General features: G+C 42.9%; 1 protein-coding gene across 15 annotated transcripts in view; it reads left to right on the plus strand.

The window, feature by feature from the left end:
• adgrb2 (adhesion G protein-coupled receptor B2) overlaps window positions 1-14,216 on the plus strand; it is a 215,220-nt gene that overhangs the window by 185,148 nt on the left and 15,856 nt on the right. For 11 of the 15 annotated variants that reach the window (XR_004659264.1, XM_034891466.1, XM_034891459.1 and 8 more), the window contains 8 exons: window positions 2,543-2,642; window positions 3,717-3,788; window positions 5,861-5,953; window positions 7,279-7,533; window positions 9,724-9,763; window positions 10,178-10,192; window positions 12,203-12,375; window positions 12,529-13,233. Coding sequence is in view for 14 of the 15 variants with exons in the window: in XM_034891466.1 (XP_034747357.1) it covers window positions 2,543-2,642; window positions 3,717-3,788; window positions 5,861-5,953; window positions 7,279-7,533; window positions 9,724-9,763; window positions 10,178-10,192; window positions 12,203-12,375; window positions 12,529-13,233 (1,453 nt within the window). In the remaining variant the exon portion in view is untranslated. The remainder of the gene's footprint in view (window positions 1-2,542; window positions 2,643-3,716; window positions 3,789-5,860; window positions 5,954-7,278; window positions 7,534-9,723; window positions 9,764-10,177; window positions 10,193-12,202; window positions 12,376-12,528; window positions 13,234-14,216) is intronic. The other 4 variants (XM_034891460.1, XM_034891461.1, XM_034891472.1 and 1 more) reach the window with 4 other exon arrangements.

A 14,216-nucleotide genomic window follows, 5' to 3' on the forward strand; every position in this document is an offset into this window, starting at 1 on the left:
GTTGAGCTTCCTGACAGCCTGGAGAATGAAGCTGTTCACCAGTCTGGAACAAGCTTAGATGCTCCGGTACCGTCTCCCAGATGGCAGGTTGAGAGGCTGTGTGACACAATGCTGTGTGTTTTGCGGGTGAGGCGGGTTTGGTAAATGTCCAGGAGAGAGGGGAGTGGGACACCACTGCTCCGCCCAGCAGTCTTCACTATGCGCTGCAGGGTCTCACGGTCGGAGGCAGTGCAGCTCCCATACCAAACAGTGGTGCAGCTGAACAGGATGCTCTCAATGATGCCCGTGCAGAAGGTGCACATTTGAGAGGCGGGAGGGGGGTGGGGGGCTCGGCTCTCGGCTCTCGCTCTCTTCAGGAAAGGAAATAATGGCCGTGCTGGGACTTCTCGGCCAGTAATACTGGGTTTGTTGTCCAGGAGAGTTCCTCACCCCCAGGGATTTGGTCCTGCTCAATCTCTGCACAGCAGCACCGTCAGTCAGTGGGGTTTCAGGGTCGGAACCACCTAGCCAAACCAAAAATACAGGAAAGTGTTTTTTAAACTTCAATTATCTGACATTCAAAGCAGAATGTGGCAGATTTGCAGACTCTGGTACTCAGAAATTCCCCCAGAAGCAGAGAGTTTTCATATTCAGGCTGTGAAACAGATTTTTGTTAAAAAGAAAATTCAGAATTGTTTTGCTTGATTTGCTAAATTCTGTGATGGTTAAGGAACTCTTTTGATGACTTTTGTAGGGCTTCATATCAACAAAAATGCAACAAAAAGCATACAAAAATGTCTGAAAAAGCAACAAAAGACAAATGTCTGAGAAAGCCACTAAGTCTCAACAAAAATAAGGAAAAAGTTACCAACATGTTAAAAAGATGACCTGCTGTAACAAAAACATGTCAATATACTCTACAGTTCTGGCCAGTTCTGGATTCTTTTTTTTCTCCAGCGTGGCCCTTAGTGCCACCACTGTGTTAGAAGGTGCCACTGTATAGTGTCACAAGAAAAAAGGCCTTTTTCTTTTTGGAGACCATATTTTCCTGCCAAGAGGTTCGTAGTCATGGATTAATGTTCAGAGCAGCCAGCTTGTTTATGAAAGCCCCTGCTCCCGTTTTCCTCTCGCAGACAATCCTGTCCTCGTGCAAATCTTTCATTATGTCTTTGTGTTTACTTCGAGAGAGTGCTCTGTTTAAAGGAAGGCTCTGTTCTTACTTGTGTTGTTGCATGATTGGCCACTAATGGGATGAGATTGCCTATTTGCAGTAACAAGTTTGTATCAGTTTGTTGTTGTCGCTGGGAAAACAAGCAGCCGTTATTGACTTTATTTCCACACAGCTTTGCTGAACTCAGATCCACATACATCTTTGCTGAATACATATAGTCTATCATTAGAAATGGTCACTCATATTCACATAACTTCACTTCTTGCTGCTTGCAGGATACTATTTGGTTGTCCTACAAAGAATCTGCTTCCAGAAATCCTTGTGGAAATCCATAATTAAATAGTGTGCACTGTGTAATTTCTGTATTGTTTACTGAAATAGCAACAACAAATATATAAATAATTCAGCTCAAATGTTGCTGGTATTAAACACTCCTTCATTCCCTGTAGCATTACTATATAGTAAGCCTGGCCTGTTTATATCTCAAGTGTCTTGATAAAGCATTAAAGACAATGAGTTGGGAATTGATTTCTAGAAAGAAAATTTTGACACAAAAAGCTTTGCACACATTCCTCCCAAATGACTTTGACTAAAATAACCCTTATTATGTATGATGAGGTGAACTTTCTCTATTAGAATGTGTATTTTCACATAGAACGTAGGCTGGCTTAACTGAACCATAGTGTATGGTTAAAAAAGAAACCGTCAACAGCAGCTGGAAACTTTACAAACCACCAAGAGGACAGCACATCTTTGGCTTTATTGCTCTATTTTCTCTTTTATGTATTGCCTTTGGACATGCACCTGTAAAGGGAAGTGCATATTTCTCAGTGTAAGACTGTCAGTCGCCCTGTCTGTCTGTCTGTATGACTGACAGCTTTGTCTGTGGTTACGAAACCAGGAATATGTGCTTAAACAGCATGAACATTTTAAATTGGTGTCTGACTCCATAGAGTTACAGATGCACACACTCCCACACACACTCACTCCTCAGAAGCCCCCGTGTCAGTACTTGTCAATGGCCTGTCTTCCTCGTCCCTGGTGGCCCTCTGCCCATCGCCTCTCGGTCCAGCGCATGAGACTTGGGCATCAACCATGTAAATGTGAGCAATTGTCAGTCTCATAGCTATCTACATGATTACATATCATCTTCCACTTCTCAGTTGGAATATTAAGTGTGATGCAAGCATCAGTGTGCCAATCAGCGTCAAAATTGCCCACCATGGAACCTACGACGTGTGTGTGTGTGTGGGGTGGGTGCGTGAGAGAGAGTTATGTGACTCACCAAAGCTAGCTGGTCTGGTGTTTTGAGACTGAAGCCCTTGTTCCTTCTCCTTCTTTCCCCTCCTCTTTCACTCTCTCTGTCTGCCTCCTTTTCTCTTTCTCTGACAGGGCGTCTCTGTGGAGCTCCTGCGTAGTTCTTCCCCTGTTAGCATTAACCTGGATGTCAGCAGTGCTAGCCATAACCGACCGGCGCTCCACACTCTTCCAGGTGATTTGTCTCAGAAACATTAGCGGATGCTTACACACACTGTAACTTACACATATACTATAATTCTTCACATTTAACCACAAAGACAAAAAATATTAAACCTGAATGATACCATGTTTAAATAGAGGATAAGCCAAGAAAGAAAATAGGATTCAAATTAAAAACTTAGAAGGACCTTCCATCTCCACGGTGTCAGGACCATTAGTCTATGAATGAAAGTGAAATGAAACTGCTGCAAAGACTTATTATGAATAAACATAACTTGGTGGACTCATTTCCTTCCCATGTCAATGTTTCTGAGCCATTTTACCACAGTATTGCAGTAACACAGGATATTATAATACGTTATTATAAAACGTAAAATACGTTTACGGTTTGCAAAGTGAGTGCTGCTAAAAGCGTGCCACAAGTTACATTTCTTTTGTTTCTTTATTTCTGAGCTTTTTCACATAACCCTAACCCAAAATGTAAAACAAGGCAACATTTACATTAATTACATTTTTATATTCAATTTTCAACCTTACCAAAACAGAGATAAGGCCCAAAAAATTCACTTCATCACAATTCTAAATGCTAAACTTTTGCAATTTTAATACAGCTAAGAATGGAAATGACAGCTCAAGGTTGCTGTTTGTCACGGCAACACAACACACGGTCCGGTTTGTGAGTTTGTCGTGTTCACAGAAGTCAGAAACAGAGCAGTGATGGGAAATATGAAATGCGGATACACCTCAGCCTTCAGTATAGTTTGATACAACTGAACCTTCCAGCCAAAAGGACTAAAATCTGATTGTTTAACGTAAGCAAACGCAAGCTAACTGCTTTTTGTGGTGAAAAGCGGTTTAGCTGACTTGCATTAGAATTGCTCTTCTGTAGGGAAAAACCGTCAAAAGCAGCAATGTTGCCAAATATTGATATTAGTTCATATATAGCATATCCTGTGTTACTTGTGGTATGTGTGGTGGATGGAGTGTGTGTAAAGGAAACAAAAATCCCTTTGAAGGCTTGCCATGGTTTAATAAGGTTTGGGAACCACTGCAGTAACTCACAAGCCAATGTTTCTGTCCACTCCAGGTCCTCTTTGCAGTCTTTGACTCTGTCCAAGGTTTTGTCATCATCACCGTCCACTGTGCAATGCGCCGAGAGGTGAGTTCCGTTTTCTCTTCCTGCTGAGCAGCTGTGTGGTTTGCAGGAATGTCTCATTCATTTTTAATTAGGCAACAAGCAGTGACCTCGCCAACATTCACTCCACAGGTGCGATTTGTGTTCGCAAATGTCACGTTAGTTTCCGGGTCAGTCCAAAGTCACGGCAGAACATAAGCAAACATGAGCGGGATTAGCACGGTATTCATGTCCTATGTTGCTGCGCTTCTTCTCCATAATGCAGTATGATAGTGCTGTATTGTCCGTCTGATCCAAGGCTGCTCTAAGGAGCTTACTAAGATGCTGTATGGAATAAGACGATAAGTCCCTAACTAATAATGCCTTTGAGACAGACATTTACACACACACACACACACACACACACAAATGTGTGCACACTCATTTTTCTATGGGCTAACTCATGAATGCGCTCACTTCAATTAATGGATTTACAATGTCATCAGTTTTCCATGACTGTGAATGTGTTGCAGATGTGTGTACACCCCACAAAGCCTTGCCAATATCTAAGAGATCATTATGATATTGAATGCACTGCATAGTGTAAGTGAATTCTTAAATGCCTGGAATGCTTGGCTGTATTAAATCAATATCACAAAAGCGGCAGGGATCAGGGTACAGTAAATCCAGGAATTATTTCTTGTAAATGTATGAAAAACCCTGGCATAAATCCTTCGTAGCTGCCGAACAACAGGCAGAAGGTGAGTGCCATACCAAATGGAGGGGCAGGCACAAGGAACAAGGAGGAGAGTGAGGAAAAATGATGGCGCAAAACAAGAGAGAGGGGAGTTCAAAGTGTGATGTTATTTGAAGTGCAGACAAGTACAGACAAAAAAAAACGTGCCAGCTCTCCTGGATGGCAACCGCTGCATGTGAGGGTGCAGCAGAGAATGGAAAGACAGCTGTAGCTCAGTCAGCCTGCTGAGATCAGTCGCAGTGAAGGCAAGCAAATGAACATATGCAACGTGAGGATAGAGGAAGGATGGAACACAAATTGCACGCAGAGATCTGTGGGAGGAAAAAAAACTTGATTCAAGAGGGAAGCAGGGGATGTAGGTAAGGGAGAATGAAATAGAGAGAGAGAGGTATGGCCACATAGAGGGACTCTTCACTTTGAAGTCAGATTGAGCTGCATTGGCAACACACACTCACACTAACAGAGAGCGGGTCCAAATGCCGCCGAGGACGAGTATGGACATAAAGAAAAGAGACGGATGGAAGAAAATAATGGAGGCAATAGCATTGCCCACGCGGTATTAATCAGACATGGACTCTACTCCAATCCACTCCATTTGTAGCAACACACACGCAGACAGATGAGACCACCCAGCAAAGTTGAGTGTAGATGCTCTCATTCTTCTTACAATGGCACTCTAAGATTATAGGATTAGACAGTGGCAAAATTGAGAAATGATGTTGTTTCTCAGCAAGTAACCAGTACATGGAAAATACTGAGCCTGATTTGGGGGGGAAGAAATCTCAGCGTTTGCTGTGAAAAATAATGCAAAAGAATCGCTTTTATTTGAGGTGTGTTACAAGAACTCATTCTTTGACGGTGGGCCGGTGTGTGTTTGCTTAGGAACCTTCATGTGTGAGGATAAAGAAAACCAAAGTGACAGCGGCCTGGGCCGCGGGGTAGAACATTCCTATTTCGTGCTGTGGGTTTTAATTTGGACTGAGCACCACTGATCTCACAAGGCTCAAATAGGCCACTTTGAAGAACTGATGTGTGCTTTCTACACCAATCAGCTGACTTTTGCATAAGCTAAAAACTGAACTACTTTGCGACAAATAAAGCTCTTCCGTGTACTTTGCTATTTTGACCTAATTTAGTATTCACTGAAGATCTGTCATGGCGTCGATAAAGACCAAGAACATACGATTTGTAAGGGAGCAGGTTTTTCACTGCTCCTACATTTGCCAAACCAACTTGAGTGAACGTTCCTCCGCTGACTTTCCTTTGGATCCGCCCTTCCTCTCCATCATTCTGTCCCCCTTTTACTTTTCCTCTCTGTATTCATCTCTCCTCTGCCCCGTCCCTTTTTCCCTCCCTCCAGGTGCAGGATGCAGTGCGCTGTAGGATGGGAGGATGTAAAGACGACAGCGAAAACTCACCAGACTCCTGCAAGAACGGACAGGTGCAGATCATGGTGAATAGCATTCCATTTCATCCCAAATTCCTGCCCATTAGCCTCGGACTTACATTACCCCGGCTTGAACTTTCTGGAACCTTCAGCTCCTATAACAAGAAGCACGATTGCCATTATTTAACTGCTCAAACTCATACCTGGCTCTGTCTGCTTTCTTTTTTTCCTTCACCATTTCTTTTTCCTTAACAGGAATTTGTTGTTGTTCATGCATTATGCATCTTCCGCATTTTATTTTCCAAAAATTATCATTCCCCAAAGAAATGCAATTTCTCTCCCAGCCTGAAACTAACCTTCCTATAGTGCCATAACTGGACATATAAAGTTGACAACAAATACCATTTTGGTAACAATATCTTGCTGGAATAACTATCCATGCACTTTTTTTTGACATTCTCATTTTTTGTACTCACGACAAGATAAAAATGTGTATATTGCCCACAGCATTTCATGAATTACCAAAACATACACTTCAGCACTTTTATTTACTTTTACCATAAGCTTCCTTCCCTTTATTGGAAGATCGCAGAGCTCCCATAAGGTTATTGTGTGTTCCAAATGTGGCTAATAGCGTGATAAATCATATAGACTTGCACTGCCTTGCCAATGTCAGTACGGTCATACTGCTACAATGAGACTCTCAGAACACTCTTCCCTTTATTTCTCCCTCAAACCTGTTTGCGGTAACGATTATGGCTTCCTGAACGCTCCTTTGAGGTTATCAAGATTAAACTTTGGAGCCATCATTCTGCTCGGGGAGCCCATTATGACACTTTCTCTGTCTCTGTTTTCATAACCGTGAGGAACATTTACAGTCCAACTTTGCTCATTTAAATTTTGGTTGAAGGTGTTGTTGTCATACACACTTCTCGTTGCTATGCCTACTATTGCTCTGTTAAGGAAGACAGCTGGTGAACCTGTAAGTTTTCTCTCAATATGTATGACTTTGAAGAAATCTTCTCAGGCGGCACATATGCACGGAGGGTGTGTGTTGTATGAACGAGACATCACGCTTGAGAATATTAATTGTGAAGGCTCATTTAATGAAGCTGCCTCCAGTTAGGCTGTGTCACCATCGTAATCAATCTCAGGTGTTTGTGCTGTATCTACAGGAAATCTTATTAGAATGAATGAGAATTTAATCCCCAACACCATAAAGATGTAGAAGTGTAGTTATCTTGCTAAAGTGGAATCAAAGCCGTATTTAGACAAATCATTTTGTTAGTAGTTCTCTGATTAAAGCTCAGTGCTCTCCTCTGCAAAACTGGTTATATCTTCTCCTCTAACATTTCAACTTTATGTTTTTCACTATTTTTTTACACCATCTGAAGTGTCCAAACGTGAGCTACTGTGGGCAGCAGTGTGGCTCTCTGCGTTACGGCACACCCGCGTGCCTATCAGGTTGCCACCCAGCGCAGTTCCCCCCGACGGGCTACCAGGCATGCCAGCAGGGCTGTTACCACACTCTGCCCCGCAGCAACCCCGGGCTAGAGCACGGCCACGCTCATGAGCATAACCCCATCCTGAACAATACCCACAACCACGCTCATAATCACGTCCACAACCACATCGGAAGCCAACCAGTATGTCACCTGTAGAAAAAACACCGTCATTAGGAATAGTAAAGCCCATAGATTGATAAAGGTGCAATCTGTAAAATTATATTTTGCAATAAAATAGGAAAAAATATTAGGAATGAAAATGTCAACATTTTGGAAGATACACTTATTTGCTTTCTTGCCAAGAGTCAGACGTTAATAAAGATAATGTTCATGTCTGTACGCTAAATATGAATGTACAGCTGGTGAGCTTAGCATAAAGACTGGAAACGGCTCCAAAGATTACCATTTACCATTATATCTTGTTTGTTTAATCTGTCCTAACGTTTAAAAACCTCACACCGAGGGTTATGTGCCGTACTCTTTCTTGGCTCGGGGCAGGGACTATATGGTCTTAATTTCAGAAGGTCACTTCTCCGTGCAGGGATCATCCTATGTTCCCAGTTAACAAGAAATAACATGCTAATTAGTGAGATTAGAGGGGCTGATAGGCATATTCATTTACCTTTGGACAGAGCTAGCTGTTTGCCCCTGTTTCCAGTCTTCTTGCTAAGATAAGCGTATTAGTTGCTGGAAGCCGGAAGCTTCTTATTTAGGTTACACACACTAGAGAGGTATGAATCTTCTCGTCTGACTCTGGGCAAGAAACATATACAAATACACCTATTTCCCCAAAAACTATTCCTCTAACCAAAAAAACTCCTCATTGCATTGAGTTTTGATTACATGTTGCACCTTTAAATCTTAGTAGGAATACTTGTGATGTATAAATAGAAGCATGTTTACTGTAGCAGGGTAGTGTCAGTGTCTGTGGTCTTTGGGAATTTTGTATTGTTTTATTAATTTCTTTGCATTCATTTCAGTAGTAACCTCACCATTGATGCTGTATATTGTAGGCTGTGAACTAAGTCAATAGGACTCGACAATAGGGCTGTTCCATTGTGGAGTTTTTACCATTGTTTGCAACAGTTGACAATTTATGACTCACTGTACTTAACCTGGGAGGCTGTTGCAGAGTGTGTGTGTGTGTGTGTGTGTGTGTGTGTGTGTGTGTGTGTGTGTGTGTGTGTGTGCGTGTGAGTGTGTTATAGTTTAAATAAATAGAGAGAGAGAGAGAGAGAGAGAGGTTTCTTTCATATCCTCATCCGTCCATTTAGTGGAGACCCATTAATGGGGCTGCGGGTGATTTGCGTACTAAGAGCTTTTCCACTCCTCTGACACCTTTACACATTCTCTCCTTCTCTCTTTCAGTTTTTCATTTCTCCCCCATCGCTTTGCCTGTGTGGCGTGCCCAAACTGTCTAAAATCTGTAGTTTATTATCCAAACAAACGCTTTTGTAAGTGAATCCCACCGAGGACAGGAGAAGGCTCTGTGGTGAGAGAAGGGAGGACCACAACTGCATAGCAATGAGCTTCACTTTCACTGAAGTTTCGTAAACTTGTGTGGTGGCCATTTTATAAACAACACTTCCTCATGCAACCCACTGCCCTCTGAGTTTGAGAGTGTTTCTTTACCCCAAGGAGTAGTGTCACCCTGCTTTCCTCAAGTGAATTCTAGATCAAGGCAAACAAACCTCATACGCTGTGGCCTTATCTATTATCACAAAACTACTACTGAGTGCAGATAACATTGTTATGAATGTGTTTTGGTTGTTGGTGTGGATAAATCGTAGAAACATTTTGTATTCTTACGTTGCATGTATTTTTTATAGTCTATGAAAAGCTCTGCAGGAAGACGGCAAAGTTTCTCTTTCTGTCGCTGTTTGCATTCAGACGATAGCGAGGTGACTGATGAGGCATACAGTAGCATTACATACCTGGCAAAACTCCACAGCTCTGCTCGTCTCTTTCAAAGACTGAATTTGGATCTGCTGCTGTTAACTGCTGCACATTGTGAACTAAGTCGCAGCGTGTGCCATCCTACACAGCTGTCTGTTTGTTTTGGTTTGAAAAGGCTTTGGACAAATTCACTACATGAAGAAATCTTTTCTTCTTTTGGTCTTGCTCACAAAGGACATTGCTGATTGACTGGGTTGCAAAGTGTCACCACGGCAACGGATCCTATTATTTCCTATAATGTCAAATTTGAGCATCAGCGTCATCGGATAGAGCATACCCATTCAAGGTCCAGTCACTCATCAGGCCTCTGTAATGTAGTGAATTTAATGACACTCACTGTCTTTCCTCTCTTCCTACCCTGCCACCCTCTGTCAGACGGATTTTGAGAAGGATGTGGACTTGGCATGTCAGACAGGTGAGCTTTCCCTTCCACCTGATTTCTTTTTCCCTTTCTCCCTTTGACTCTCTTCCTTTTGTCCAACACAGGATTAGCATTGCAGAAAGGCAATGGAGATGTGTAACTTTAGCTGTCTGCTGTGCATCTTGATAAAACTAAAAGAGATGATGTGCTACATCTTGACACAGTTGTGCACAAATTATTATGCCTTATCAATCACACTGATTCTGCCCAATAAGTGTTCAGCGAGCATATGTTTGGATGAGACTGTGTTTAATTGCGCATGATAATAACACTCCTCAATGTGTTCCGACTGGTTTCACTCGCAGCTGACAATGGTTGTGTGTGTGTGTGGATGTGTTACAAATGTACCACAATGTGTTGTGCTTGGAAATATTAACACCGTTACTTTCCCCCCTCCAACCCTTGCAGAGAGAGGACACCCATGTAAGTTTTGCACCCAATTGACCTTCTTAACACTACCTGGTCCGTCCCTTGACTTAATTCCTATAGATGAATCACGGTTGTTCTGCAGTGGCGCCTCACATGCCAACTTGCATCTAACAAAGGATTTCACTCCTCAATTAATTTAGTCAAAAAATCTGTCAAATTAATCCTGGAGAACCTTTTCTACAAAATCTACACTTTCCCATGAACATTTGAGTTTTAACAAAAGCTGTTGTTTATGGGCTGTGCTGTTCCAAGCTGCTTCCACAGCGGAAATTAAAAGCCATATGAATCTGATCACAGAAATCAATTTCACTTGTATAACTCTCCAATAAATCCTTATTTATTGATCACAAAGGCCCGATCAGTGATCGCAAAAGACCAAGCTTACCTTATTACCTTATGTCTCTCTAGCTGGTACTTATATTTTTTGGGCTGGAATTCTGCTTGTGCAGTATTCTGTGTTTGCACTCCTCATTAAATGCTGCATTTTGTCCGAGTAGCTTCTGAAATTATGGAGTTTGATGATTGTAATCATAAACTAGCAGAGAATTCCTTAAGCCGCCCTTATTCCACACAGCACTGTGATAGCCACACTGTGGAGGACAGACAGAAGCAGTACGTTAATGTTACTTTATTTGCCCCAAAGGCTGTGTAATAATTAACAATACATAACTTTCACATTCACAGACCACCACCTTTTGTCAGAGGGGGCCAAACATCTCTGCTTGCACCGTCAGTGTAAATGTGTTCTGTTGAACTAAGCCACCACAGTAATAAAACAACTGCCGGATTCATCTATAGGTCCTTCTCTTGGTCTCCACTGTTGGATGCAGATGTGAATGGATCAGATTTCCCAAAACTTATCCAGTCAATTCACATCACATTGCACCAACAGTGCGGCAAAACGGAGAAAGTGCTAGGTTCTGTACTCAGACAGAGTCCTTGCTGCTATGCTGAGACTCAGCAGGATCCAGCTTCAACTTTTGATGAAACGTGTAACTTGACATTTTGTCACATCAATGGAAATGGTCTGTGCTACATGCTTTGGTCTAGAATTGGATTTTCAGGCCACAGAGTACATATTCTTTCCTCTGATGTTGACAGAATGAGCATGACATCTGGCATGAACTTCCAAACGGTTTGAGTTTTGTTTGATTGCAATGATAGATCGGTGTAAGCTCTGAACATCGTCCCTCATCTGCATGTCATAGTTAGCTACCCTAGAAATGTATAGGATCTTTTCGTAGTTTTCGTATCTTTTCCTCAACAACATACATGAAAGCTAACTCAAAGCCAATATAAGTAGTGTTATGTTCTGTTTTCATTTACTAGTTTATTTATTTAGTTATTAAATAAAAATCATACCCATACCGAAAACCATAACAAAATACAAGTTGATACACATTTATCATTCAGTATTAAAAGAACCTAAACTCACACAGACTCACACACAGGGAATAATAAGCTGGTGAGCAAGATGTGGGCCAGGACTCTGTAGCGAGGGAATTTGGCTCCATTTCATTTCAAGCACACAGCATTTTGCACTCGGGCTGTTCTTCCAAGCTAATAAAAATCCTGGCTTACCGGCAGACCTCGAGATGTAGCAAGACTTAAGGTCACAGTGTCAGAGACAAAACTCGTCTCAGCTACTGTGAACCATATACGCCCAAAATGAGAACTGAAACTTTATTTTTTTTGAGAGATGCAATCTTTGTCTCAACTATACATTAAAGCTGCAGGCAGAAGTTATGTTTCTGTTTCGCCTATCTCTCTGTCAACTGTATTCTGTTTGACATAAACTATCAATTCCTTTCCATTCTACATCTTTTCCTCTTTCTCTAAATGTTCCTCTTCCTCACCCCTTTCCCCTTCTTTTACCTTACCTATAAACCCTTCCCCTCTTTCTTTCTTTCTTTACTAACCTATCCTAACCCCTCTATTTTATCCCTATCCCCCACTCTCTTGTTGCCTCCACGGCTTTCCTTGTCTCCTTGCATCTCCCACTAGTCATATTCAAGGAGGTGAACACCTGTAACCCGGCAACCATCACTGGGACCCTTTCCCGCATCTCCCTGGATGATGAGGATGATCCCAAGCTGGCAGCCCATCAGGAGGGGGGAGTGGGGGTCAACTTCACCTCCCTCCCCGGGAACATCCCCCCTCCCAACCTCATCGTACAGGTACGGGATTGAAGTTTACATTAATTTACAGATTGGATGATAAATGTCTGTCTTTTCTGTTAAAAAATCCAGCCACAGGAAGTTCTGATTTGAGATGATCTCGCTTTAAGGGAAAAACTCGTAAAACTAAAACAATCTTGGTTTTTCCTCAAGGTTCCCAATCTCGGCGGCCTCAATGAGCTGAGCGAGACGCCTCTAAAAAAGGAGGTAAACGTAGATCAGCAGAGGCAGCAACGCAGCGGCGCTCCAATCTACCTGTGCACCGAGAGTGGCCTGGGCTGGGCTCGACCGCCCCCTTCCTCCAACACCTCCCAGGACGGAAGCGTGGGAAGTGGCGGAGGAGGAAGTGGAGGAGGAAGTGCAGGAGGCGGGGAGGGAGACTACATGGTCTTACCTCGTAGGACGGTCAGTCTGAAGCCTCCAGCGCCCTCCTCCCAGGGAGGAGGGCTGGGACTGGGGGGCGAGGACAAGCCTCTTAACATCGCAGTGGAGGATCCTCCCTTCCCCCCGCCTCCCTCACCTCTGACCCTCCACCCAGCTGAGAGTGAGGCGTACCCGGTGGATTTTGTGCCGTCGAGTATGGGCGACATGAACATCGCCATGAACCTCAACCGCTCCTATGGGACGATCAAAACCATGCCCCACGGGCACAGCCACATGATGGATCAGGGTGGTCTCGTACACTCCCACGGTGGACACATGCACTCCCACGGGCATTCGCTCCAGCTGAAGCCAGGGCAGAGGCCATCGGTCAGACAGATTCTGACAGGGGGAACGGCAGTGGAGAGAACCAGGACCCTGCCACGCAACCTGGGCAGCACCAATGCCAACAGCAACCTCTCAGCAGGATCCCTAGAGGTGGGTAAGAGGTTGAGGGATGAAGGAAGGAGTTTTCAGTGGTTGCGGTGGTGCAGCTTCTTTACTGTGTCAACCTTTTACTTGAGCATGCAGTTGGTGCTGGATGATGATTATGGATGTGGTGTGGCTTTAAGTGAAAGAAGGAGAGAAAGACGGCAAGGGGGTGGAAAGTTATCTGCAGAAAATGTTAATGTGATAGACTGTATATGCGAGGATTTTAAAGGATTATAATTTAAACAAGAAAAATGCAAATAAAACCATTTGCATGCAATGTTGTGTGACATTAGGTCAAGAAAGTTATTGCATTGGGAAAAAAAAACATTTCGTCCAATCAGCATTCCATTTTACCTTAAGAAAAATCAATTGTAAGATTCTATACTACACCATATTAATTCTTGTAATGAATATGCAGTATATGGCTACATAAGAATATGGGAAGAAGAGAAGTCAGTTTGTATAGCTACAGTAAATCCACATAATTACACACATTACAGTGTGGCCGTCTTTGGTATACAGTAACAAAATGTCCAACACACTCCTATAATAGCAGAGTTATGTGCTTCAGAACAAGTCTGCTAAGACAACTGCTATTATTCTCAGTTGAGTAGTATTCACCGGCGCTGACTGAGACAATGAGCGTTGAAATTCGTTATTCTCTTAATGACAGACAGCTTCATCTTAGTTTACAGTGTGTGTACGTGTGTTTGAGTGTGCATGTGTGCGCGATAGATACCCCCTCCTAACCATACAAGGTGTCACAGCAGATGGACTGGGACAGACAGGATCAGAGGAAATACCCCTGGTGAATGTCTTTCAGCCCACCTTAATTTCACACACACACACACACACACACATTTTGGATCTTCCCCCACTGACATCTTGCTGACTCACAAGGTTGATTAAGGAGAAGGAAGCGACACTTTCACCAAAAAGTGCAGATGCTTCGGTTAGGGCTGAGGACGAGTCATTAAAACTCATAAAAA

Source organism: Etheostoma cragini, chromosome 14, assembly GCF_013103735.1.
Source record: "Etheostoma cragini isolate CJK2018 chromosome 14, CSU_Ecrag_1.0, whole genome shotgun sequence".
NCBI classification, from domain to species: domain Eukaryota; kingdom Metazoa; phylum Chordata; class Actinopteri; order Perciformes; family Percidae; genus Etheostoma; species Etheostoma cragini.